This window comes from Asterias amurensis, chromosome 11 (genome assembly GCF_032118995.1).
Source record: "Asterias amurensis chromosome 11, ASM3211899v1".
Lineage (NCBI taxonomy): Eukaryota > Metazoa > Echinodermata > Asteroidea > Forcipulatida > Asteriidae > Asterias > Asterias amurensis.
In genome coordinates this window covers 6689451-6717376 of record NC_092658.1, presented here as the reverse complement: position 1 = coordinate 6717376, position 27926 = coordinate 6689451, and the positions used below count along the sequence as shown (strand labels likewise).

The window sequence follows — 27926 nt, the reverse complement described above, 5'->3', positions numbered from 1 at the left end:
CGTATTCTTATAGTATAGGGATTATTCTTTGTGGAGATCTCAAAGACGCAACCGCCACAGGTAAGAATTAAAAACAAAGACTGTTACAAAGGTACACTTTGCCTGTAAGAAAGAGCTTATCAGAAGGTAGTAAAAAATTAATACAAGACCCAGTAACGATTCAGTTGACAGAAAAACCAGACAAATATTTTTGCAGTATCAGCCCCGCGACACTGTTAAAAATACTCCGTACTTGTGTTGCTGCAAAATCCAGCCACTAATTAAAATTCCACCTGTCAACCATCGAATGCACCCGTCATATTTTTCCCCACGCAATTATACCCGATTGCCATGGCAACTATATAGGATGTGGGAGGTATTTTTCACTGAGGAGTTTTCTTGTTATAAAAGTAGTAGGGGAGGGTGGATTTTGAGAGGGGCACTGCAAGTGCGTTGACCTTATGCTTTTAAAACAATCTCCGTAATGTTTATCGATACCAGCGGCGTAGCTATAGGATCTTTGTAGGTGGGGGCACAGGGGTGAAGGGGTGGGGTGGGGTGGGGTGGGGTGGGGTGGGGTGGGTGGCAGGTGGAGTGGGTTTAGTCAGTCGTTGGGTCATGCTTTTATTGCGGGGAAGGGGGACGCTGCAGGGGGACACAATCCGCTTGTTTTTTTTTTTTTTTTTTTTTGGGTAGCGATCCCTTTTTGTGCTTGTTCATTGGGCCTAGGCCTCTAGATTTCACAAGCGCATTAGTTTCATCTTCCTCCTTTCCCCCTTTCTTTGAGAAATATCGCGATTTTGCTCGTGGGGGAGTGGAACATTCATGTTATTTTTCAAATGTATTTATTTGTTGTTTTGTGGCGGGGTGGATCTATGGATAGCCTACATGCGTCAAAATGGCCAGCGTACATTTTTATTCAATTTAGCTAGGCCTACGTCTTAATCAGCCCATACAAGAAAACCTACCCGTTCGTGTTTGACGAAAACATCGCCAATAAGAGACTGCCCGGCCCCTAAAACTCATTAATTGGGAAAACTCTTAAGCTTCCAAGAAAACAACTCTCTAAAAATACACAGCAATAACCTCATTAGAATCAAGCTGGAAGGTTCAAAGTACTGGACAGTGCGTCATTTCTAGCCATGGTGCAGCACGCTGGCTTAGGGTGTTCATTAAAAACTAATGATGGTGGCTTAAAATAAAAGAAAAACTAGAAGAGATAAAAAACACGAAAACAACTTCCAATTTGACCCTAGCACTGATACCAGGGCCCAATTTCATGGCTCTGTTTACCGCCGAATTCTGCGCTTCCGATCACGATTCCCCACAATTACGCGCAAGCGCCGAATTTCTGCGCTAGCCTTGTAAGAGTAGAATGCCTAATGAAGTGGAGTACGCACGCGCAGAAGCCAAAATTCGCCGCTAGCCCGTGAAACGCGCTTGCCGTAAGCACAGAATTCTCTGCTTCCGCAAGTGCCGATTCTGTGCTTACGGTAAGCAGAGCCATGAAATTGGGCCGGATATGTGGACCGTTGGGCGTTTTTTAACCCAGGGCTTTGGCGTGGGCTCTGGTCATCAGTTATTTAGAAAATGGACGACTTCCACATGGGGCTTTAAACAGGAAGCCGGAGCCCTTAGCCCAAGCCGTCTTTTCAAAAAGACCAAAGATGCCTTCAACATCTTGTCTGCCATCATCCACAGCAAATACGTTAACCTATTGTACGGCCGTATTGATTTAGAAGCCGCGGCTATGACTTTTGCAATTACGTCTTGCACCGTAACTAATATCGGGCATGATGAAGCAACCATCCAGTCACAGACAATCAATGGACCCCTGCCAAGACAAGCAACTTTGTAATTGCAAAATATGATAATATCGCTAGAGTAAACAAAACTTCGCATGGAATTTTTCAGTTGTCCATGACATTACAACTACGATACAAAGAGTATACATCAACTATATCTTGACATAATTACTTCTCTCCATCCAGGAGTGCAAATGGGTTCGAGCGAATGTGGAGTGACCTGCAATGGACTAGCATCCTGTCCAGGGGGAAAAGAAATATTCTCAGTCGTTTAGACAAAGAAACCGAATAATATAAGCGCTGGACTTCAAAAGACAATAACTCAGGCACTTATCAAATAAGTTTTCTATTTTTGCACTTTATTCAGAGGCTGTTCTAACAAGCTTAAAGGCAGTGGGCACTATTGGCAATTACTCAAAATAATTACATGTATCAGCATAAAACCTCACTTGGTAACGAGAAATGGGGAGAGTTTGATAGTATAACACATTGTGAGAAACGGCTCCCTCTGAAGTGAGGTAGTTTTCGGGAAAGAAGTAATTTTCCACGAATTTGATTTCGAGACTAAAGCATCTGAAAGCATAAATGTATTCTTGAATTGAATTGAATTCACACAACCTTGTGTGACAAGTTTTTTTTAAATTATTTCATTCATATCTCACAGCTTCGAAGACCAATTGAGCTCAAATTTTCACAGGTTTGTTATTTTATGCATATTTTGAGATACACCAAGTTAGACGATTGCCCTTTGATAATTACCAATAGTGCCCACTGCCTTTAAGCATTTAGACACGTACCTAGGTTCTGACATCCCTAAGTTACCTCCCTAACCCATTGTGTAGATCAATGACCTTTTCACACATAAACTTAGCAAGGTTCCCTTACTAAATTTTAACATGATCGTGAAATTTTACAAAATGAACAGCTCGTATGAGAGGACAATTTTTTTATGAATGTCCAAATATCCCTTGTGAAATCTTGTCACCAAGAGGAGTTATCAGAACAAGGGGTTAGCGGAATATAGGGATGTCTGAACATAGAGCAATCGGCTAGCACTATGTACATTTCTTCTTCTTACAACTCCATGAAATGAATTATTATTTTGTGACAAATTAAGAATTTTTTTTTTATCGTGCGAACGGATAAAATGTCATACATACAACTGGACCATGTTGTTCATTTCGATAAACTTTAGATGAAAACCAAATCTTGTTCAAACAACTACTTTTAGCAGATACTTTCAACTTTTTCTAGAAGTATTAATTACAATATTTTGAAATTGTTTCATTTATGTACACGCCTCATAAAATCTTTAGTCACAAATAAATTGAACAGGAAAATGACAAGCTTTTATGTCCATATGGTTTGAGTCAAAGTGCAAGATGCTTTTGAGAGTCCCTTATATCTCATTCCAAGAACAATGAAGACGATCAGAGCACACTGATCGAAACGTCGGGTTGAAACCAACGGTTCTTTTCAGAACCACCCCAACTCATTTAGAGATAGTCATTACATGGTGTTACCGCAAACCTTTCCATATCGTATTTCCACCATGCAAAGTTTCAAATCCTACTTATATTATAATAATGTAATAATAACTCTTATGTTATTTAAAACGCAGATGATGTAGTTTTTATAAACACTGGGTATAACTGCCCAGTATCACCCAATAAAACCTATTTTGTTAATAATATTTGTTCAATACTTTTACTATTAATTATAAGGTCTGGAACAATATTAAGGTCTGGAAGGGAATTTGTATTTACAAAAATTGCTAGCGCTTCGTTTGTCGTAAAATTATATTTTGAAACAAAAGAGGAGTACCATGAAAGTGGCTTACTGGTCCACTTCCGAAATGAATTTGCAGACAGCTATGGTGGTTCAGATGTGACACCGACAGTTTTTTTTATTCTCGCAGTGACTAACTACGAACAAAACTTCATACTGCCCTCTGTGTTGGAGTAGGGTGAGATTTTTTACTCAATAGAAGTCTTCATTGTCCTTAGTCTTGAAGACGCCAGACGCTTTCTGATTCTTAATCTGGTCTTGACTGTTATAAAGTGTCCCAACCTGTTTAGACCAAAAGGAAAAACAATAAATGATTAGAAACAATTCATATGGTGCCAAAAACATATTCTAAAAACTTGACTAAAAGTAATTCATAATAATTAAACTTAACATTAAAAAAAGAAAAAGAAAAAGGCCAACAGATATTTTAATTAAACAAACAGAAGTTACCGATAAATTAAAAAACAATTGAGGTTTATAAACAGACTAAAAGATTAAAAGAGATTGAGCACTGAAACATTAATTATTAAATAATTGAATTATATGATAACTATTGTCTCTAGTATGAAATCAATAATCAGAGAAATTAATTAACATATTTATTCTTGAGCAAATATCAAAAATCAAAATTAAATGAACTTCAACTCAATCCATTGATTTCAATCAGAATGGAGATAAATTGAATAACGCCTAATGAAGAAGAAATAATGTCACATGGGGGGGTCACATGACCTGGCGTGGGGTCAAAAGTAACACCTAAAAATCATACATAAAATATCAAATGCAAACTTCAAATACACATGCTGGTAAAGATAAAGAGCAATAAATCCGGAACCAGACTACCTCTGCAACAATAATGCAATGAAGAACATAAAGTCAAACACAAGATTAAACGTTCAGACTTTACACTTGGCAAAATACTTATTCAACCATAATGCATAGAAAGTCAAACACAAGATTGCACATTCACTTTTTACTTCGAAATACATTCAACAATAATGCAATGAAAAACATTAAGCCAAACACAAAATTGAACAGTCATTTTGCACTTGGCAAATACTTATTCAACAACAATGCAATGAAAAACATATGGTCAAACACAAGATTGAACAGTCATTTTGCACTTGGCAAAATACTTATTCAACAACAATGTAATGAAAAATATCAAGTCAAACACCATTTTGCACTCGTCAAATACTTATTCAAACACAATGCAATGAAAACATACGGTCAAACACAAGATTGAACAGTCAATTTGCACTTGGCAAAATACTTATTCAACAATACGGCAATGAAAAATATCAAGTCAAACACAAAATTGAACAGTCATTTTGCACTTAGCAAAATACTTATTCAACAACAATGCAATAAAACACATACGGTCAAACACAAGATTTAACAGTCATTTCACACTTGGCAAAATACTTATTCAACAAAAATGCATAGAAAAACATACAGTCAAACACAAGATTTAACAGTAATATTGCACTTGGCAAAATACTTATTCAACAATAATGCATAGAAAAACATGAAGTAAAACACAAGATTGAACAGTCATATTGCACTTGGCAAATAACTTATTCAACAACAACAATGCAATGAAAAACATGAGGTCAAACACAAGATTGAACATTCACACTGTACTTGGCAAACAACATGCAGTATTTTGCCAAGTGAAAGCAAACCAAATTCATGTGATACATAACAATGAAAACTAACTGGTTTTCCATTGTTCTGAATCTTATTATTATTTATTTGGTAATCAATACAAGAAAACAACATATCATGCAAAGAAAACAAGATAAAACTGTAAATAATATAGTGCACAGTGCCCTCATACGGTCAAAATTACTCAAATTAAAATAAACCACAGTTGGCCTTTAACTTTTTCGGTGACTGGCCAGCAGTCAGATAGCTTTTTCACTAGTCCATAATCAAATAAATTAGGGATGCTTTTCAACACTGAACTAGTCAGCCAGACCACTAGGAGTGAATTTTAACTGATCCTCATGTGTTTTAACTGGTGAACCACTGTTAAGGGCACTGGACAAAATTGGTAATTTATTCAAAATAATTGTTAGCATTAAAACAGAGTTGTTGATAGTATAAAACATATAGTAAAAACAGCTCTCTCTGAATATTGTCGTAATTGATTAACCAAGGGCCCAAAGAAATCTCGTTGTTACAGTTTTTCCCCCGTTATCAGATTTCAACAAAATGGAGACACAACACTTACCTGTGAGCTGCTTGTTGCCTCCTCAGGTTTCTTATCGTCTCGTACCCTCAGGAAACGAGGAAATCTTAAAGAGATTCCCTTCTCGGGGTCAACCTAGGGTTCAAGAAAAAGGCGGGACAAAAGAATGAGTGGGTAGGGCCCAGGGTAGGGAGTCAAGTTGTTTTGATGACCATGTCATTCAAAAAGAAAAAAAAGATTTGATTTGACTGGAAGAGAAGAGAAGAATAGCATTATTCTGTAATTCAACTATAATTTGGTAAAGTCACAAATACAAAGAGGGAGGCTTGGAGGCTTGGGGCATGAAAAAAAAATGTCTATAGAAAAACAGAGTCAGCCTACAACTTAAAGTCAATTGGAGTTCAGCCGCGCTACAGAAAAAAAAAACAGGGACCTCTTTTAGAGAAATTCACATACGAGCATAAATAAATATTATTTAGCGGTAACTGGTTACCAGCCAAAATGTCATGTAATGTGTACTGAATAAGACTGATCCCCTGCTCCATTTGTTAATCTTCTTGTTACAAAATTATTTAAAGAACTGCACGTGACTGAATTGTTCAGGACTCAAGCTTAACAAAACACAATAACACAAATGTTCAGAGTCAAAAGCACCCTAAAGATTAAGTTTTATAGCAAAATAAGAAACTTATTGAATACCTTTTTATATAATATACATGAATCAATGAGATCAAGCAATAATTGTCCACGTTCTAGATCATTCATTCGTGAGGGTGATCTGTAAACTCAAACATCTTTTTTTTCTTTCAAGATTCTCTGTATCTGAGTATACTGTTCGAAACGTCGAGACCCAACTGACTCTTTTCAGAGCCAACTCTTTTCAGAGCCAACGCTCACCCACAGAGATTTACACATGGTTGTACCTGCAAGTTTACTATTTATTTATAGTTTCTTCTTATCCTTTTTTTATACATAAAACATACGGCATTCCGTAGGTGTTTTGGCATTTTGGATCTTCCCACTCTTCTTCGAGAGGATTGTGTAAAATCAACCTAAAATGATCTCAGTTCAGCCTTTTGCGGCATATACATTTTAAATACAATAAACCATTTAAAATTGTATCAAATTAATAATAAAAGAGCTTTCATTGGGTTTTTGATGACAAAATTGTGCCTATGGTAAGGAATTAGGAAATTTTTAAGCAGATAAATTTTCTAAGTAATTTTGTTTTCAGCCAATCAAAGTGGTTGCTTTGTTTCCAACACTATTTTTGAATATTTGTGTAAGTTACAAACTGTTGCTTTCTGGGATTTTTTGGGGCATTTATTTTGTCCTTAAGTTTTCCAAACATCGGTGGCAAAAACTTGGGCCGTTGCATTAGAAAGGCTTATTCCTAACTAAATTGACTTACAATGCCGATGGCGGCTCGGTGTGTTGGTGATATAGAGAGGTCGGCCGCTTTGACCTCCCAAACCTGAACCGCATCAAACCAATGGTCAGGGATGTGGCTACTGTCATGGCGATAGTAGGGGCGGGGCTTCTCGATGACGTGAGTTTTGAAGAACTTACTGTGTGAGTCTAACTCATCATCTTTTAGTCCGGTTCCAATCTGAGAGAATGAAATCAAAATTAAATATTTTAAATTTGTAAGACAGCCCTGATACTTCAAGGAGGCAACCAACAATTGACTCCGTGCACCCTGGTCACTGCCTTGGTGCCCTTGCAGTAGAAATTTACAGTTTCCTCAAAGGGTGCCCTTCACCAAGGAGAAAATGCCTTCAGGCCCTTGCCCTTTCAAAAACAAAGCCCTTTAAAAAATAAAGCATAAAATTGTTGTGTCATGACCAGGATTCGAACCCACAACCCAGTGACTAAACCACCAGTACTTGAAATGCTCCAAACCGCTCCACCATGACACCCCATTTAATTTCACTGATTACAAAAATGTGTTTGCTAATGTTCATTTGTGTCATGTGATAAAAACAAACCGCAACTCAATTAACAATCACTCAAACAGCATTCAAATTCACAAATGAACAAGACCTGTGCAATGCACTGGCATGTGGCATGTGACCATGACTTTCATGACACCAAATGAAAAAGTATCAACTAAAATCGCTAGATTAAGTGACTCACTTTACAGATTGTCTGGAACTCTTCATTTTCTTCATCGTAACAAGCCAATAGGAATCCGCCGTATGTTCCCGCCCTCTTGCCACGCCCATGGTAACCTCCAATCACCACCAAATCGAGGGTGTCGCCAACACCTTCAAGGTAGTCTTTCTTCAACTGGAATGAAAGAGATATTTAAAGGGACATTACACAATAGGTAAGAAAAAAATTTGTCTTAGATCACAGATTTACATAAAACTTACATGGTCTAATGATGATGATGATGATAGTAGAAAACATCCCTTGAAATATTTCTGTCTACAATGTCATATTTGATAAGGCTTTAAATTTAGATAGTTCAATTTCAGACTTTTCAGTACTTTTTAAGAATCTGTAAAAACCCTGATAAACTTACTTTAAGCCTGCAGTTGTGAACCACCGGTTCTTTTCAGAACCAACACTACTCTAAGAGATTTACACATGGCGCCACCCGAAACCTAACCCAGTCATACTCCCGTAGTGCAAAGTTTCAAAAGCCTACATGTCAAATTACTTGAAATAAACCTACTTTGAGCCAGTTGTGTGAGCGCCTCGCAATCTCATACGTGGCATCGTCATCCAGTGTCTTTACCATCAACCCTTCACAGTTACCTACAAACAGAAGGAAAAAAAGAGGTAATTTCTGAACAGCACCCCTTACTAATATTGCACTTTTGCTGTCAGACAAACATGCCACACCACTTATGTGATCACTGCGTCACCGACGTGCCAAACTGCACTAGCAGTGCAGTAGTCGCGGGTAAACGTACAATTCGGATGTAAGCGCGAGTAAAGTGAAATTTCACACTGTTGTCTGAGATCCGGGTACTTCGCTTCTATTTTTAGCATTAGGGCCAAGTCACACTGCAGCGATAACGAAAATGATAACGATCACGACGCAAAGAGAACGCATTCTATTGGTTGAATTGCTCCATGCAGAATACGCACACAGTCATTCAAGTAAAAGAATGCGTTCACTTTGCGACTTTAACATTCTTGTTATCGCTGCAGTGGGACCTGCCCTTTAGTGCGGAATGCTATTAGGCTGGCTTGGATGCAACTGGAAGTGTAACTCTTTCAGTGCCCTTGTGCTTTTGAACCTAAATTGCCGAGCTTGTCTTCTCTCCATTGGGTTCTTGGCTAGTACAATCAAATCAATCAATCAATCAATCAATCATTCAATCAATCATAATACATTTGGTATTCAATGTTGTAGAAATCACAGTAAATCAAACTGAATAATACAAAATGCAATAATATAGTTGTACATGTGCACTTTATAAAAGTGGCAACATCTAGGTCCGTGGAGACGCAACAGCTTTTGTTCCCCAGTCTATGGACGGACAGACAAAAATGACAGATATACATGAAAAATCAGAAAATCATGGCGTTGTTATTCCCAATATATACAAGATACAAAATTAAGTACAGTGTTTAAAGACACTGGACACTATTGTTAATTGTCAAAGACCAGTCTTCTCACTTGGTGTATCTCAACATATGCATAAAATAACAAACCTGTGAAAGTTTGAGCTCAATTGGTCTTCGAAGGTGCGAGATAATAATGAAAAAAAAAAATACCCTTGTCACACAAAGTTGTGTGCTTTCAGATGCTTGATTTCGAGACCTCAAATTCTAAATCTGAGGTCTCAAAATCAAATTCCTGGCAAATTACTTCCTACTCGAAAACTACATCACTTCAGAGGGAGCCGTTTCTCACAATATTCTATACTATCAACCTCTCCCCATTACTCGTCACCAAGTAAGATTTTATGCTAATAATTATTTTGAGTAATTACCGATAGTGTTCACTGCCTTTAAGTTCACTTTTCTGAGAGTCTTTGGCCTCACAACCAGAATTAATAAATGAATTGAAATAAATGGAGAAAACCAAAATGAAAACCATCGGTTCGAGGTCCTACCTTTGATAGATTCATCGAGGAAGACAGCAATATCTTCTGTGTCTGTAGATATCATGGACGTAGCATACATGAACTCTCCTTCAACCGGACTGAAGTGGGAATGAAGTAAATCACGTCTCTTACGAAGCGTCTTAGTTACCAGAGACTTAAATAAAGGAAAAGAGTATACATTAACTTTCTTGAAGACGATCAGAGCACACTAATCGAAATGTTGCCTTTAACTACTCAAAAAGAGATATTCACACTGTGCTACCGCAAACCTCTTTGCATACTTCCACCATGCAAAGTTTCAAATCCTACTTGTGGGCTTTCTCTTCAGAAAAACATTCTTGAAACAAACTTTACATTTTTTAAACTGCGTTCAAACAATCTACTATATCATAATTTTACTATTATAGAATAATAATGCTGGATTCTCCCCGGGAATTTAAAAAACTGGGGGACATTCCGGACCCAAAATTTGTTGATGTTTCAAACCTGGAGCTCTACGGTGGACTACCGAGAGTTAGCACCAAGATTAGGACAAGAAGGCTGAGATTAGCAGGTCACTGTCTCAGACATACTGAGCTGGCAGTGAGCAAGCTGGTGCTATGGGCCCCTACTCAGGGACACTTTTCCTGTGACAGGCCACAGACCACCTATGTGGACACCTTGTGCCAGGACTCTGGCCTGCAACGAGAGGAGCTGCTAATAAGCTTGGGCGATATCACGATATTATCGAATATCGCGATACTAACTTGGAAACGATTTCGATATCGGATCGATTTGGTTTTAATCGAAATATCGATATATCGCGATATCAATTTAATATCGCAATATCGGGATGTATTTTCTAGCTGAGACATCTTGCACCCCATAGGTTTGGAGTAAAACCAGGAGAATAGGTCATTAGAACACCTCTCTTATGCTATGACTGTCTCTTCTACAACTTTCACTTGGAGTTTGAAGACTGATGATTAATTTAATTTAATTAATCGCGATTATATCGAATATCGCAATATATTGTCAGCTATATATCGTGAATAAAATAAATCGATATCGCCCAAGCTTAGCTGCTAACAGCAATGGAAGACCAGCGTGTTTGGAGGGCCATCATCCGATGCTCCGCATCGACTGAATGAATTGGACGAAGCACGCTGAATTGAAACAAGGTCTTTGAAATGCTTTCTACTTGATGTTTATCTTGGTTTTAAAAGCCCTATACTGTAAACCTGGAACATTATATGTATTTTTCGCTTAATGATTTTTGTGAAATAATTTTTCAAAAGAATTTTTTTTTCCAAAAAAATCTACAATTTGTGTCCCTTACCTCTCCATTTAGATACAAGAGATCAAAGACAAAGAGGCAGACTTGAACTTTGATTTCAGATTCATCTGCATCTTTACGCTTCCTCGTACTAAGAACTTGAAATGGCAGAATCTGCTGATTTTCTCGATCCCAGGCAACGGCTTCAGCATCCAACACGCACGACTTCACCTAAAGATTAAACCCCAACAAAAATGAAAATCATTCATTACTCATAAATACCTCATAAATATCCATTCCGATTGGTCAAGATAAGATCATGTCGCCATGTTTGAATGTGCATCCCCTGGCTGCCGCTTCCGAGGTTGAATCCTAAACAGGGTGTGATCCCTGCATGACTGCTGACTGGCACCCAGAACAAAAATATTGATGAAATTTCTAATAGCCTCGCTTGACGCAAAAAATGGTTAACAACTCTGAAGACAAGCAGAATATACTGTTGAAACGTTAAACCACAGCAGCTCTTTTCAGAGCCAACATTCCCCAAAAAGAGATTTAGTACATGGTTGATGATTATTTAGTCACTTCTTGTTTTTCACACCATGAAAAGCTTCAAACACCAATCAGGGAAAAAAGTCTTACCTTGTCGGCGCTGTAAGCGCTTGGTAACCGTTTGATAATGTCTGGATATTTGGAAGTATTGTTCTCTTGATTTCTACTGTAGATGTGAATCTCACCATTATCAAGCAGATGAATCTAATATTAGAAAACAAAAGAAAAGTGAAATTAATATCCAAATTGCAGAGCTAACAAAATTTGCATCTTGCAATCAGAAGATTTGATTGAACAATCAGGGAAATAATATTAAGAGTTTCAATGGTTTCTTATAAAGCGCTCATGTCCGTCACTCAGTCACGCTACTGGCACTGTAACATACAGTATTTCCTTCAAGGTATGTGGGACTACGTTTGAGTTATGAGACCTACTCCTTAAACATAGCACCATGTTACAGGGTGCTGTGGCGCAATATGCTTCCCATCAACCCAAATGACACCACTAATGAAGCTGAAGCTTCTAAAGGTAAAAGTTATTACATTCGTCTTTATTCACTGTGAGTAGGGATTCATGACATGGCCAAAAACTTGATCTTCAAAAGGTACCAAAACCCTAAGACCTGACCAGAAACTGTGACGTAGCTCTCGACTTGACAATATCGACCATGCTCCAGTGCATGGTTCGATACTTAGTCAATCTCCCTGTGGTCTATGGTTTCTGGTTAGTCTGGTCGGTCTAGTCAAGTCTAGTCGCCACCCGAACTTGCTCAAAGATGTAGATTTAGAATCGACTAACCTGAGCTCTCTCTCCGTCATATTTATATTCACAAGTAAACGCCATATTCTGGAACCTATTAAGGACTTCCGATACCCCTTTGGTGGGATGGGCCAGCATGGGCTTGAGGGGGATGCCTGGAGTCAACTTGCAATGGTTGGGTAGCTCTTCGAGTCCATGCTCCAGAAGGACAGGAACTATAGCTCCGTAGTTTGGAAGCTCACTAAATATCGGGAAAAAGAATAAAAAATTATGAGCAAAAAATCAATACAATTATTTGAATTTTTCTGTTCCATATTACAAGCAAGATATCGGACCCTTGGAAAAAAGGAGACACTAGTCCCACTAGTCGCCAAGGCTTCTTGTAAAGCATTACATGGTGCTATCAGAACTAGGTCTCATAATTCAAAACGTAGTCCCACATCTGGCAGGAAATACTGTATGTTACAGCGCCAGGAGCGTCACTGGGTGACGGATATGTGCGCTTTATAAGAAGCCACAATTATTATTATTGTTATTATTAATGTGCACTTCCTGTACTAAGCATTCTTCATTTTCACAAGCATTCAGAGCTAACCATGTAAAGTGACAAACAATGATCGTGAAATCAACCTAAGACTTTGCCTCTTACCAATATGTCGTCTTGATAATGAGAGCAGCATCATCCATCTTCTTCTTCATTGAGTCTGATATCTTAGTCTTGGCAGAAATTTTACTTGGATCTAAAGGAAATGAAGAAAAGAGCATAGTTACCAAAGTTAGCTCTCCAACTTGTGATTTCCTTTAAAACTTGTGATATCTACATTAAAGGCTACTTTTTGTAAGACAAAAAACCATTTAACTAACACAGTTTGAAGGTAATGATGGTAGAAAGCTTCTCTTAAAGTATTACTTGCTGAGGAGCTGTAGTCTTTGAGAAATTAGTAAAACAAATCCAGAAAAAAAGTTAAAAAAATTAAAACGTGACATTGGTTTACTCATTTCTCAAAAAACTACAGCGCCTCAGCAAATAATATTTAGAGGAAGCTTTCTTCTATCAATATCTTCAAACCATACAAGTTTAATGTACATCTGTGGACACTGTGTTTTGCGTCACAAAAGGTACTCAAATCCTTTTTTTAACTACATATTTTTAACTCTACTTAATATTGTAAAACTCAATTCAGCCTCTTTAAGGCTGTGAAGCTTTTGTTTCTGAAATAAACAAAGCAATAATAAGATGTGTTAAATGACTTTCACTTTATGAAGCAGGTCATACAGAAAGAGATTAATTATGTACATTAGTGACGACAAAGTTAAAAAATGCCCCCAAATATTTGATGACATTTACAAACATTTTAGAATAGAAACATTTTTGTTAAAATCATCTTGAAGTTTATATACCCTTTTAAAAACAAATTGCGAAAGAACCTTTTGTTCACTCTTGCTCACTTCCATATTTCCAGCGCCAAAATATTTGACAAAGTCCAGTAAATAACAATTTTATTATACAATTTAAAATATTTCAGAGGGAGGGGAATCATTTAAAGGAACTTCCATACCTGTTCCAGGGGGAGTAATGACAGCTGCATGACCAACAGCAACGAGTACAGACTGTTCTGCTAGACCTATGCGTAGTTTCCCACCAAGTGACCTTGAAAAGGTAAAATATTCAATTAAACAAAATAACAGAAACAAAGAACAGTTCAAAAATTTTCCTAAAATTTGTACCAGTATTGCACTTTGGTAATTAATTACTCCAAAAATTAATGACCATTACAAATTTACTCGAACAACAACTTGAGCGGAATGTTTTTAACGAAAATGCTATTCTAACTTGTATATAATGCATTTGTTCACCATTTAAATGTTATTTTGATATGTGTACACTTCTGAATTTTTCGTAATTATCTATTAAAAAATCAGGCTCCAACCTCAAAGTTTTGAAAAACTCAAAACACTTCTGCCGTTATGGCGTGCGTCAAAATGACAATGCTTTGACGTCATGTCTGGGAATTTGCTCCACGCTGCAGCAAAGCGGCTATACAAATTGGAGCTCCCAACTATGACGTAACATGAGTGATTACGTAATGGAGCTTTTCGCGAATCTTTCAGAAAAGCGCTGGATAAGGGTGTTCGAAATTACACAATTTACACAATTAAAATATATTTATAGTTGTATAACTCGATTTCCTTATTGATTGAAAACATTTTAAATGAAATTCAGCAAAGTTCACGCCTTGACATTTTCGTTCAAGCAGGTCTTTAATAACAAGTACTGCAGCTGTTGATAATAATAACAATAATAATAACAAATTCTTATATAGCGCATTTCACAATAAACCGTATCAATGCGCTTAACATTAGTCCCCTGGTCATTGGGCCAATAACATCCCTTTAATCTTTCTCAGCTCCCAATAGGGAGTACAAAGCACCGAGCTGCCGTGGCACTCCGAAGGCTTTAACATTTACAATATCAACCTCTACCCTCGCAGGTACCCATTTAAACCCCTGGGTGAAGAGAAGCAATTATAGTAAAGTATCTTGCTCAAGGACACAAGTGTCATGACCGGAATTTGAACTCACACTCTGGTGACTTGGCATCAGAACTTGAATTCGATGCTCTTAACCCCTCGGCCGATGTACACCATTTTGAGAAACGATTCCCTTCAAAGAAATGTGGCTTTAGAGAGTGTGATTCAAAAACATTCAGTCTGAAAAACATTTTTGCATGAAGCATTTCTCAGATTAAGTATTATTCTTCCTGCGTGGACATTACAGCAACAGATTTTTGGCTCTATCTTAAAAAGGCTGCCACCTTCTGAAATGGAATTCTTACATGTTAGTATATAATATGTGAACATCTAAGACTAAGGTCCAGTGATGCCAATCTACTTGCTGTTCCACCAGGTTGAAAGCTTACGGGAATAGTAGTATCTCGGTTGCAGCCCCTCCCCCCCTGTGGAACGGCTTGCCTCTCACCGTTAGATCACAACCTGACATTTCTTCATTCAAATCCAATCTCAAAACTTACCTCTTCAGTCAAGCCTACCATTAACTTTCCCTTGGTCATATAGACCAGTGTTCAGTTTTTCTAGATACCAGCGCCTTATAATATTTATTATTATTATTATTTTATAGGACAAAAACAATTGAACAGTACAAAAACCAAAGGTATACTTTGCCTTTAAAGTAAGTGAAAAAAAGATTTGAAATATTACGTTATTTCTACTTGAGATGAGATCTTACCTAATAAGATACTTGGATTCACAATCCCTGCATGCAACCAACAGACCCTTAATCTTATCAATCTTCCTCGACATCGACTGAAATAAGATTGAAGAAACAAAAAATAAAAATGAAAATCATGTTTGGTTAAAGGTGATGTATAAATGATGCTCACTACTTCTATAAAAAGCAAGCAGAGGTCAGAGTGTCATCAGGCATGCTCAATGGTCCCCTGGATAAGAGTATCTGCTCTAGAATAATGTTTAATGTTTGGTAGTATAATATTAATAATAATAATACACATTTGTAGTGCGCCATGTTTGTCAGAAAGACACTCCTGGCTCATAATAAAATAACTCTGCTGATGATGGTCCTTGAAGACACTGGACACTATTGGTAATTGTCAAAGACTAGTCTTCACAGTTGGTGTATCTCAACATATGCATAAAAAAACAAACCTGTGAAAATTTGAGCTCAATCAGTCCTTGAAGTTGCGAGATATTAATGAAAGAAAAAACACCCTTGTCGCACCATGGTCACACGAAGTTGTGTGCTTTCAGATGCTTGATTTCGAGACCTCAAATTCTAAATCTAAGGTCTTGAAATCAAATATGTGGAAAATTACTTCTTTCTTGAAAACTTTGTCACTTCAGAGGGAGCTGTTTCTCACAATGTTTTATACTATCAATCTCTCCCCATTACTCGTAATCATCAAAGGTTTTGAGTAATTACCAATAGTGTCCACTGCCTTTAAAGCTAAGACTGAACAAGTCAGATTTCAAATTAGTTTTGAAGCTGGAGAGAGTGTCTACACGTCTGAGGTTCGTTGGAGGAGCATTCCAGCTTCTACAAAAGAACAATCTCCCTAAGGGATGTTGTGCAGCATGGTGCAGAAGTTGGAAATAGGCGGACAATACTAACAAGAACTTCTGAATCACCTAACTACAATATTTTCATGCAAAATAATAACCAATGTACAACTCAAATTCCATTTGCAAACGAGTAACCAATGGAGGAATAAAACAACTATAAAAAAAGCCATTAGTTTGTAGAACAAAAGTCATGAACTGAACTTACAGAGTTGCCAGACATTGTAGCGATTTCCTTTAGAGTGTTGAACACTTTCAGCACAGTCAGTCTCGGTGGGGTAAACATCGTTCGCTGGTTGCTACGGCTACTCTGTTGGGTTATAAAAGTATACACTTGAATTTTCTGAGCAGAGAATGAAGAAACTATGGGGGACTAGTGAATTTTACTACTCGTCAAGTCACATCTTGAATAGTCGCGAATACGACACTAGTTGCGACTATTTTTACTGCAAGCCCAATAATTATAGTAAAGTTCAAGCTAAAAGTTTTGAAGAATTGTGTCACTGATATCTGATTGTGTTTTGTAAGTAAATAATGATGTCGTGAATAGCCTTTGGTTCCCCAAACAGGTAGTCACGACTATTTTTGTGGCCGCACGATTAATTGGGTAGTTAAAAAACATTATAACACACCTCTTGCTTGGCTGAAACACGGTCACGTGGGATGAAATAATATAGTCTATAGTGATCGCTCGCGCACGTGTTTTGCAGGAACTATCGTACCTGAGTGGGCACTAGTCTTTGAAAATACTGAGTGTCTGGTTACAGCGCCCTTTCTTGACTTGAACCGTGAACTGTAACTACACAACTTCCCTTCTTTTCCAAATTTCTGTTCTTATTTGACATTTAAGACCGAGCTGTGTTATAAAACACATATTGACTGGCATAATTCGATAACTAGTGTACATCTGTTCCCCCTCGGGCCTGTGAGTGACCAGAAGAGGGGCCTATTTCCCTCTGCCTCGGGAAATAGGTCCCTCTTCTGGGCACTCAAAGTCCCTCGGGGGAATAGACTTACACTTGTTACCTCATTGCCAGTCAATATGTGTATAATAGTCGCAGCTTGACTAATCAATCAATAGTCGCGTTCGACTACGACACTAGTTGCCCGGGCCCACCCACAACTTCTTCTTCATTGTGACTGTCATTCAAGCAGGGCATGCAAGGTGTTGTGTAATGCATTATTCATGTAACCATTTTTTTTCATCAGAGATAGCCTTACATCAAGGCCGGAAGGCCACTTCAAGGTCAGGGCTGCACTTAAATGATTTAGTTGCCACCTACTCCTAGGACTGAAACAAGGCTACCCCTTCACAGTCCATATATGGATATAGCAATGGGTATCATCCACTAAAGGTGCCTGGTTGGTTGAGCAGAATGCACTACCTTCTCAATTTTTTACGAAGAAATTATGGTCAAGTGCCGTGCTAAAGGCTTGGGTCTGTCAGTGTGTATTTCAATGCAAGCCTCCTGTTGGCTTGTCTGGGTCGCTCCAAATTAATTTCACTAAAAACCATTTTTTATTTTTTATTCAATCAGATCTTTTTTCGATATTCATTTCTGTTTCTTTCTTTTGAACTGAAATATGTTAGAATCACCAAGGCTCCTTTACATCAAATCTTGGAAAATGTTAAAACATCCGTGAAAAATCAAAACAAAAATCCTTACCTGAGCAACGAGTCCAAGATCCCCTTGTGTAGCTGCATCAGCTTTGACTTTCTCTAATGTTCGACCTGCACCAAGAATCAATCACACAAAAGGTTCTCTCGATCACAATATTATTATACATTATAACCATTATATTTCCGGTAATGAAACCCAGGATAATAATAATCAATAATTTGGGGGGCTAATCATCCTTACTCGCAGCTAAGAGCTGAATTGCGAAAGACACGGCTTTAGCGTGTTCATGAAGCAGGCATGCAAGGGCGCCTTTGGCTGCCAGCCACATCAACCCATTATGACCACGGAGCACAGCCAAGATCGAAAGTGTTCGATTTTTTTCCGAGGGAGGAAAACCGGATGTTCTGGAAAACCCTCGTGGCACAGCAGAGAACCAACGCACAACTCAACTCACATGTGGCCCCGGCCGGGAATCGAACCGGGGTCACCTTGGTGAGAGGCGAGCGCTTTACGCACACGCCAACCATGCCACCCAAAGATGCATCATACACATGTAAGTGAACTTAATCATTGTAGATCGCAAGCCTGAGGAAACCTTTAAACAAGATTGCTTGCTATGTGCACTAGAAAGACGGGGGTTAACCCCTACTCTTCCATGATAAGCGTTATGGGTTCTAATGTCCCATCCGAAGGAAAAAGCAAATGTGGTAAAGTATCTTGCTCAATGACACAAGTGCAATGACCCAGGCTTGAACAGAGCTTGAGTCTGGAGCTCTTAATTGCTTTACCATACCCCGACACAACTGATTGTATGAACTCTTTGGTCCAAAGGATGGTTGCTTGGGACCTCCCGAATAACAGTCTGTATGATGGAGGTGAACAGGGGTATCCTGTACCAAAGAGTGAAGCCAGTTCCATATTTCGGAATAGACGTACACCAGTTACCGAATCATGCCAGTCAATATGTGTTTTATAACACACCTCTGTCTTAAATGTGAAATAAGAACAGAAATCTATAAGAAAAGAAAGGAAGTTTTGTAGTAGCTGTTCACGGTTCAAGTCAAGAGAGGGCACTGTAACCAGACACTATTTTCAAAGACTAGTGCCCGGCTGGCAGTACTCCAGCAAAACACGCAAGCGAGGTGACTAGACTATATTAGTTCACCCCACATGACCGTGTTTCAGCCAATCAGAATACAGAACAAGCAAGAGGTGTGTTATAATTATAGTTAATTCTTATCTTATAGGAAGAAACTATAAATAGTAAACTTGCGGGTACAACCAGATGTAAATCTCTTTTGAGTGAGTGTTGGCTCTGAAAAGAGCCAGTGTGGTCTCGAGGTTTCGAACAGTATACTCAGCTTGCCTTAAGGAGAAAGAAGAAGACAAGCAGAGTATACTGTTTGAAAGGACGAGACCACACCGGCTCTTTTCAGAGCCAACACCCCCTCAAAAGAGATTTACACATGGTTGTACCCCCGCAAGGTTACTATATATTTAAAGTTCCTGTCTGTTCATCCACACCATGCAAAGCTTCAAACGATACAATACTTAATTCTTATCTTATTGAGTCTCAAATTACCTGTGCTTTGAGCGATGGCTTTCATGAGCAGTGTCTCTCCAATCCCTAACTCTATCCCTTCATAAGCCGGAGCGATCTTATTGAGGCACAAGTAGATGCACATCTCTAAGTCTTGGGGACTGAGCACCAAGACAGATGTCAAGAAATCCGAGAGGATCTCGATGGTCTTCAAACGACCCGATGTTGCCTCAATGATCTCAAAGGTTTGAGCTAGGGCAAAGTACGGTACTCTGGAGGAACAGATGTTAGGAATGAAAAGAAGAAGATGTTGTCAAACTTATGCAATTTTGGGAAATTCAGTCAGAAGAAGATGTTGTCAAACTTATGCAATTTGGGGAAATTCAGTCATCTTCTCGCAACCTATCTCCTGGTAAACTTCTTTTCCACATACCCAAATGGAAACTCCAGTCACAAGGCCACCATGCATTTTCCAGTGCAGCATCTACACTATGGAACGATTTCCATATTATGATAAATAAAACTTCACAAAATGTGAACATTTTCAAGAAGAGACTGAAAACCCATTTTTTCTTAAAAGCATTTTCTATGTAATAGATTCTTTGTCAAAGCGCCTTTGAACATACTTATGGATACTGGCACTATTATTTTGATTGATTGATAAATCGGTGAGTAATTAGTAGCATTTAAAAAACAACACTTAATGAGATCAATAAGATCACGATCAGTCTTCTCTAGAATTTATTTGGAAAAACAAGTATGTGAAGTTCCAGTTTGATGAGTTTTCTATAATTACTTTTCTCCTTGCTTCCAGTAGGCACTGTTGACAGGATGGTAGTGAGATGCTCCCGGATTGTACGATATCTTATCCGAGGAAGACTTGGACGACATTCTGAGGGAAAAAAACAAATTCATAAAGTTAGATGTTTAAACATTAGGTGAGGGATACATTGACCCAAATCAACTGTCACCAGGGGCACAGTGCCAACTACTCCTGGGGCTGAAACAGAGTTACCCCCTTCACAGTCTGTAAGGATGTAGGCACAGGTATCATCCACTTGGAGCCTGGCTGGTAGAGCAGAATGCACTACTTTCGTAACGATGCAATTATGGATAAGTGCCTTGCGTAAAGGGAAGGAACCATTTGGTAATTACTCAAAACAAATATTGACTTAAAAAGTGACTTGGTAATGAGCATTGAAGAGCTGTTGATGGTATAAAACATTGTGGAAAACGACTCCCTCTGAAGTAATGTAGTTTTTGAGAAAGAGGTAAAGTCTTTTATTCCTATCTGAAAGCACACAAATTCGTCCAACAAGGGTATTTTTCTTTCATCATTTTCTCGTAACTCCGATGACCAATTGAGCCTAAAATTTCACAGGCTTGTTATTTTATGCTTTATGATGGAATAAACCAAGTGAGAACACTGGTCTTTGACAATTACCAAATGTGTACAGTGCCTTCAAGGGCACAAGTGTCATGACGAGGTATCTACAATGATAATTTACACCGTAAAAAAAAATAATAATAATTAAAAGTATTTCTGACCCGAAGAAGTTCTTGGCTGGTGTCTTGGTCTCTTTAGATGGAGTCTTCTTATCATCCTCAGGCTCTTGGGTTTTCTTGACTGTTTTGCTGCTTACAGGCGACGAAACCTCCTTCTTCACCTTGGGCGACTTGTCTTGAACAACTTCTTCATCCGTTTCCATTGGTTCCTCTAAAAATGTAAATAAAATACGGCACATTAATCCGAAGGTTGTTGGTTCAAGTCCCACTCCAGTCGATTTTTCTTTGTTCAAACCTGAAATCTATTCAAAGATTACTCAGTAAGTTTCCCTCGTGGTTTATTACTTGACATTTAATAATAAAAAAGCGGCATCCCCTTAAGGTGATCCCCTGGCTGTCGCTTCCCAGGTTGTAGCGTAAACTTAGGTGTGATCCCTTGCTACGGGGCAAATACAGGTTGAATGGGTCCTGACTGGCACTCCGAAACAAAAATATTGACAAATAGGAAGACTGCCGACATAGGGCTTGATAGCTCAGTTGGTAGAGTGTCGGTGCGTTAATCTGGAGGACGTTGGTGCAAGTTGCGCTCCAGTCAATTTTGAAGCAGCAAGTGTGAACAATCTTTCAGAAAATTCAATTTATTAATGTAGTCAATAAATCAAATATCAAACTATGGCATTGCCAGTAAAAACAGAAACACACACCAACTTCTTACTAGATATAGTAAAAACACAGTTTACTAGATTGAGCAAAAAGTATTATCCCAACATCACTCGCATTTTAAATAGAACCAAACTGTTCTTGTTTTCACTTTTGGGTGGTACATTTTCTCGTCCTTTTATTGTTGTAATTTCTGTTTTATTTTTAAAAAAATATTTTTTATGTAATAATAATTATTAATTTCTCTTGGTGTTGCTTGATTTCATAGTAGGTCTTTTGTGGCTTTGTGCATTTAATTTATATTTTTAATTTATTCTAATATTGTAATTCAAATTTAATTTGGCCTCTGGCCATGGCTTTTGAAATGTTTTAAATAAACCACTGAAACAAAATAAAAAGTTGTCTTTGCCGTGGGACTATCCAGCTCAGATAAGAAAATCTAGTTCCCTGACTTTACTTACCTTGTGGCAATGGCTTCTTCACTTCCCTTTTTTTGGGTGGTGTTTTCTCCTTTTTTGTCTCTGACTTCTTCTCCTTTTTCTCAGATTTTTTACTCTTTGGAGACTTTTCCTTCTTTGATTTGCCCTCTGGCTTTTCCCCTGTGTGGATACAAGACAAAAATTGGCCAAATTTGTCTATTGAAAATGAATAGAGCAGGGCTGGTTGAAACCTTGAGACCAATTGAATCCCCTCGGTCCACTCCACGACAGTATTCATCCCGGCTGAATTCCTTTCTCCACCCAGGTAGTAACTTATAAGAAGGGCAGTTCTTTTCAGAAAATTCTGAAAATCTACTCCGTAACAAGACAAGTTATGGCTATGGCCAAGGGTAGGTAGCATCTTGGGAGATGGTTGGTTCTATCCTTCAACACCCAAATGAACCTTGTGTTACATAGAAATAATGAAACCCAATATATGATGGAATTCAAAACCTTACCTTGACCTTTGACCTCTTCCTGGATTATATCATCACCTCTGTCAAGTTCCTCTTTCTTTTCTTCTTTGACTTTTGACACCAAAGGTTGGGTTTTCTCATCAACATCGCCAGACTACAGATTAAGAAATGAAACAAAGAGACACACAACCAATCATCATCATGAAGCAGCCATCTTGCTTCTCTCCCATTCAAATCAATTAAACCAAACCAAGGTAGGAAGGGAAAACAATCGGGGCAAAATTTCTTTCTCTGCTTACCAGAAGCAAAGAATCAAACATACGGAAGCAGGATTGGCTTGAGTGCGGCATAGTCAACCAGTTTATGTTCAGCGAGATTTGTCTGTGCTTAGCAAGTTTTTAATGCTTACATGCTTTGTGAAATTGCAAACACCCTCTCCAGTACTAAACATAATCCAAACAAAACAAACAGGGCCCGATTTAAAGCCATTGGACCCTTTCGGTACAGGAAAAAAAAAAAAGTTCACAGATTTACAAATAATTTACAGGGTTTACAGAAGGTAATGGTGAAAGACTTCTCTTGAAATATTAGTCCATGAAATGCTTTACTTTTTGAGAAAACGGTAAAACAATATAAATTCTCGTTAGCGAGAATTACGGATTTGTTATAAACACATGTCATGACACGGCGAAACGCGCGAAAACAGGAGTGGGTTTTCCCGTTATTTTCTCCCGACTCCGATGTCCGATTGAGCCTAAATTTCCACAGGATTGTTATTTTATATATAAGTTGTGATACACGAAGTGTGGGACTTGGACAATACTGTTTACCGAAAGTGTATAATGGCTTTAATAGAGCTGCTTAAGCACAATAAGGTTGCCAGCTTAAGTACCATGTCATGTGTACAATTTATGACTGGTATCCTGCTCAGTTTTGCTTAGCACAAATGTGTCTAAAGCAATATTTTAATTTTAAAATTTTTGTTTTCAGTCAATCATTTACACAAGGTTACAAATAGCCATTTTCTGCTTAACCAGCTCTATAACTTGGGGCTCGGTCATGTTTCTCACTTTGTTATTCTTTTCTTGGATGGGTGAAGATGACATCTTCATCTTTTCTTGGACGGGTGAAGATGATGTCTTCATCTTCTTCATCTCAGAATCCTCCTTAGAGTTTGGAGAAGCATCACCAGACTCTTCAGTCTCCTCAGCTTTCCTCTTCCTCATGTGCTTCCTTGCTGCTCAGAGGACAGAAAAAAATGATATCTTCAAATCACAGGGATGTGATATAAGCATTTTAAAAAAAACCTGACATATGAGCGCAAAGCACGCAAGCTTGAAAGCGCAAAGCGAAAAAGCTTGCGAGCATGAACGCCTCCAAGTGTAAAGCCTGCTCAAATAAATTTATCTTTGGTTTTGAAATCCCTACTGGGCAATCTGGGGTGTTCCATTTAGTTTTATCGTCTTATGAATTTGCTCTTAGTGAACAAAACTATTGATTTATTAGTTGAAATTCCTTTTATTTATTTTCCTGCGTTTCACCACTTTGGAATTGTTTCAAATCAAACTTAGACCAGCGCCTTGCTTTTGGATTGGGTTTTTAGTCCCTATGACTGCAAGGGTCTTCCTCCGAAATCTTAAGTTGATTTATTTTTCTTGTTTTCTACTCATCCTGTTGTTGGAGCTAATTGTGCTGTTGTATATGTTATCAAATGATATTAAAATAAAATAAGATAAAAATATCATATTGTTAGGTAGTGCCAAAAAAACCTACACCCCCCCCCCCCCACAACAAATAAAGCAAATTATTCAAGATTGGTTTACTATCAGAAACCTTGTTTAACATTTTTTATTATCCGTAATCCAGATATTTCTTACCAGTTTTTCTGAGTGGGATGCCTCCTGATGAAGGAGAGACAGTCACTATAGGATGTGATGGGGTCGAAGGTGAGTCCGGTTTGAGGTCAGGGGTCATTGAGGCTGCACCGGATGCCTCTTGCTGTAATAAAAAATGTGTAACTTTAGTTCAATTTTCAGCAACTGAAAATATGATGACTTAACAAACTTCCCATCAGCACAAGTTCTAACATCTAGTGGCTTCTTATATAGCGCTCATGTCCGTCACTCAGTGATGCTCATTGTGCTTTAATATTATAATTGCTGGTCACTGAGCCACTTATTTTATTTCTTTAACCATCTCAGCTCCCCGGGGAATATACAGCCAAGCTTAATCAGCTACAAGAACAATTATGCCCTGAAATAAAGAGAAGCAATTTTAGTTGAGTGTCCTCCATGAGGGACTTTCATGTTTTCTGTGAGTAGGCAGGACTGGAGAACATAGACGTCACTCAATAGACTACGTACAGAGGTGGGTGATGCAAGACAAACATGAAGAAATGGGGGTAAACAGACAATGATGACACCAAATGCAATTGTGGCATATCATCACAATCAATGCCATCTCTTCTACAATACCCAGCCCTTGAGGAGCAGTGCTTGAAGATCTGCTGATGGCAGCAAACCAGAAGGCTGTGAGGTGTGCCCAATCCTTGCCAAATATTTGAAGAGTAGATAATGGACTCGAAAGAAGAAGTCCAGTTTCTTGCTAAATAACACAATGTGTCCAGTGTCATGACCGGGATTCGAACCCACACCCTGATGATTCAGCCACCACGACTTGAGTCCAATGCCCTATACCACACAATACAACATCACGTTTACCTTCCGCTTGGGTGTTTCCACTTCCATGGGTGTGTCCTTGCTAGGTGTGGCCTTAGACTTGATGGGTGTGGTCTCCTTAGTGGGTGTGGACTCCTTAGTGGGTGTGGTCTCCTTAGTGGGCGTGTCCCCTTTGCTTCCGTTGTGTAAGTTTTCACTGGCGTCTTCATCGTCACTGTCCAGGATGCGGCGTGATTTTTTACGAGTCGGTTCAACCAGGGAAGCGCTGGTCCCATTCTTTACTCTTAGGGGTGACCTGTCATCTCTGGAGATGAAACACATTGTCAGTTTTGTGAAAATGTAATTTATCTAAGTTTTTATACCACAAAATTTGAATCTGAGTGATGCTTCTCAGATTGTGTATTCCTATTAGGGACTATTCTTGCTGCATGGACATATTCGCTTGGGTTTTTTTTGCCTAAAATGTGACCACCTTAGTTTTGTTTTATTGTAAAAAAATCTACATTTATATAAAATGATTGAACGGCTACAAACATCAAAGGTAATCTTTGTCTTCAGTAAGCATTAATAGAGAACGATTTAAATTTCATTTTCATAGCAATGTATGATGAGCCAGTGTAGGGAAAAAAACGATCACAGGAAGAATAAATAATTGAAATGCAAATTAAAATATCCATTTGCTGATGTAGTCACTACAAAGCTTGCTTGCTTGTTAGTCACTTTTGTCACTTGATTTATAGGTCACCATCATAATCATCTAATCTTGGATGGTTAGTTCTTAAGACTTAAAGGCGGTGGACACTATTGGTAATTACCCAAAATAATTATTGGCATAAAACCTTTCTTCGTGACGAGTAATGGGGAGAGGTTGATGGTATACAACATTGTGAGAAACGGCTCCCTCTGAAGTGCCATAGTTTTCGAGAAAGAAGTAATTTTCCACGAATTTGATTTCGAGACCTCAGATTTAGAACTTGAGGTCTCGAAATCAACCATCTAAACGCACACAACTTTGTGTGAAAAGGGTAAGTTTTCTTTCATCGTTATCTCACAACATCGATGACTGATTGAGCTCAAATTTTCACAGGTTTGTTATTTTATGCATGTGTTGAGACACACCAACTGTGTAAACTAGTCTTTGACAATTACCAATAGTGTCCACTGCCTTTAAATAAGTCAAGGGTTTTATTTTAAATTGTTTTATTCTCTAAAAATTTCTTCCAAGCGGCGCGCGTTGTCCTTTTGAACTATCCTTGATGATCTTTCCCAATAAAAAAAGGCAATATATTAACAGCAGTCAAGTTTGGCAAAGCATATTATAAGTTGTTATTGTTTATAATCACTTGTCTTAACCCATCTTGGACTCACTTTTTGCAGTCGGCCGTTGTCACTTTATCTTTCGTTCCAATTTGCCTCTTTGGGCTAAAGAAGGACCTGTACAAAAAACAATAACAATAACCAGTATATCATAATTAATAAGGAAAATAAGTTCCTTCAAGACAATCATTATTTGTATGAAAGGGATAACTTTCCGTATGGCGCCACCACTTTTTCACTCATTTTTACAAAAAGGGATATCTCATTGAGGTAAATTAAATACTATATTATTTCATAACGACAAAAAAAGTGGTGGCGCCATACGAAAAGTTATCCTATTATCATGAATTCACAACTGATTATTTGGAAAAGTTTCCGTATGGCGCCACCACTTTTTCATTCGATATGAAATAATATAGTATCTAATTTACCTCAGTGAGATATCCCTTTTGGTAAAAATGAGTGAAAAAGTGGTGGCGCCATACGGAAAGTTAACCGATTATTTACAGTACACGCAGTAACTGTGGTATTCAACAATATTGTACTCCGCTTATTTGAAACGTTACTTTATTTTCCACTCAGCCTCTCTTTTCTCTGGATGTATGTATGCGATAACCCTTCTTCTAAGGTAAAAACAAAATTCAGTGGAATTGGAGTTAATTAAGCCAAGGACGGATAAATTGGTGGCTACGTGCGGAAAATTGTCCCATGCCAGGTGGGGGTGGGCCTATAATTTTTATAAAATAAATCAGATTAAAAATGCTTCTTCCTTTAACAAAGTTCTTTGACCAAGTAACCCTAAATATCACCAGAGAATAGACATACAATAAAAGAAATACCAACTCACATGATGGATCGCTGAGCCATCTTGCTGGCTGAATTTGTCTTGAAGCTACCTGCTTGAAATTCAACACAACTTCGCTGTCGTCTGCAAAACGAGGGAAGACACCAATAACTTCTCTGTATTTCTGCCCCGAATTTTCTCCGCTGCACTCCCGAAATCACTTTCACAAACTGTCTGCAGCTTCTTGCAATTACAACACTCATATACAATTCAGAAAAAGATAATTAAAGTCAGAGGTGAACGTTTAAAAAATGATGTCCAGTACAATAGTCGCACTGAGTCGGACAAAGCTAAATTGATGCAGTAAAAGTGACATACATTTTGACCGACACCGACAAAACACACATCTAATCGCGGGAAATTTCCTTTTTCGC

The 27926-nt window shown here is 38.2% G+C and overlaps 1 protein-coding gene across 1 annotated transcript; it reads right to left on the bottom strand.

Annotated features, from left to right (window-relative positions):
• Nucleotides 1–1948: 1948 nt before the first annotated feature.
• Nucleotides 1949–27924, bottom strand: LOC139944693 (DNA ligase 1-like). The gene is made up of 24 exons (XM_071941764.1): nt 27556–27924; nt 26760–26825; nt 25434–25695; nt 24591–24711; nt 23784–23950; nt 22756–22867; nt 22280–22417; nt 21201–21369; nt 20449–20544; nt 19695–19924; nt 18158–18222; nt 16699–16800; nt 15643–15719; nt 13956–14047; nt 13046–13136; nt 12436–12637; nt 11728–11841; nt 11149–11316; nt 9840–9984; nt 8447–8529; nt 7903–8055; nt 7178–7375; nt 5809–5901; nt 1949–3854 (listed from the first exon to the last, which is right to left on the bottom strand). The coding sequence occupies exons 1-24, from the start codon at nt 27753–27755 to the stop codon at nt 3765–3767; spliced, it is 3234 nt and encodes a 1077-aa protein (XP_071797865.1). The 5' UTR covers nt 27756–27924; the 3' UTR covers nt 1949–3764.
• Nucleotides 27925–27926: the final 2 nt, after the last annotated feature.

Excerpts from the sequence above, each read along its gene's own strand:
- LOC139944693 (XM_071941764.1), bottom strand. The coding sequence starts at position 27,755 with ATGAGTGTTGTAATTGCAAGAAGCTGCAGACAGTTTGTGAAAGTGATT. Across the intron at positions 25,696-26,759 it reads ACAACGGCCGACTGCAAAAA|AGATGACAGGTCACCCCTAA; the intron begins GTGAGTCCAAGA and ends TTTCATCTCCAG. Across the intron at positions 23,951-24,590 it reads CATCCCACTCAGAAAAACTG|CAAGGAAGCACATGAGGAAG; the intron begins GTAAGAAATATC and ends TCCTCTGAGCAG.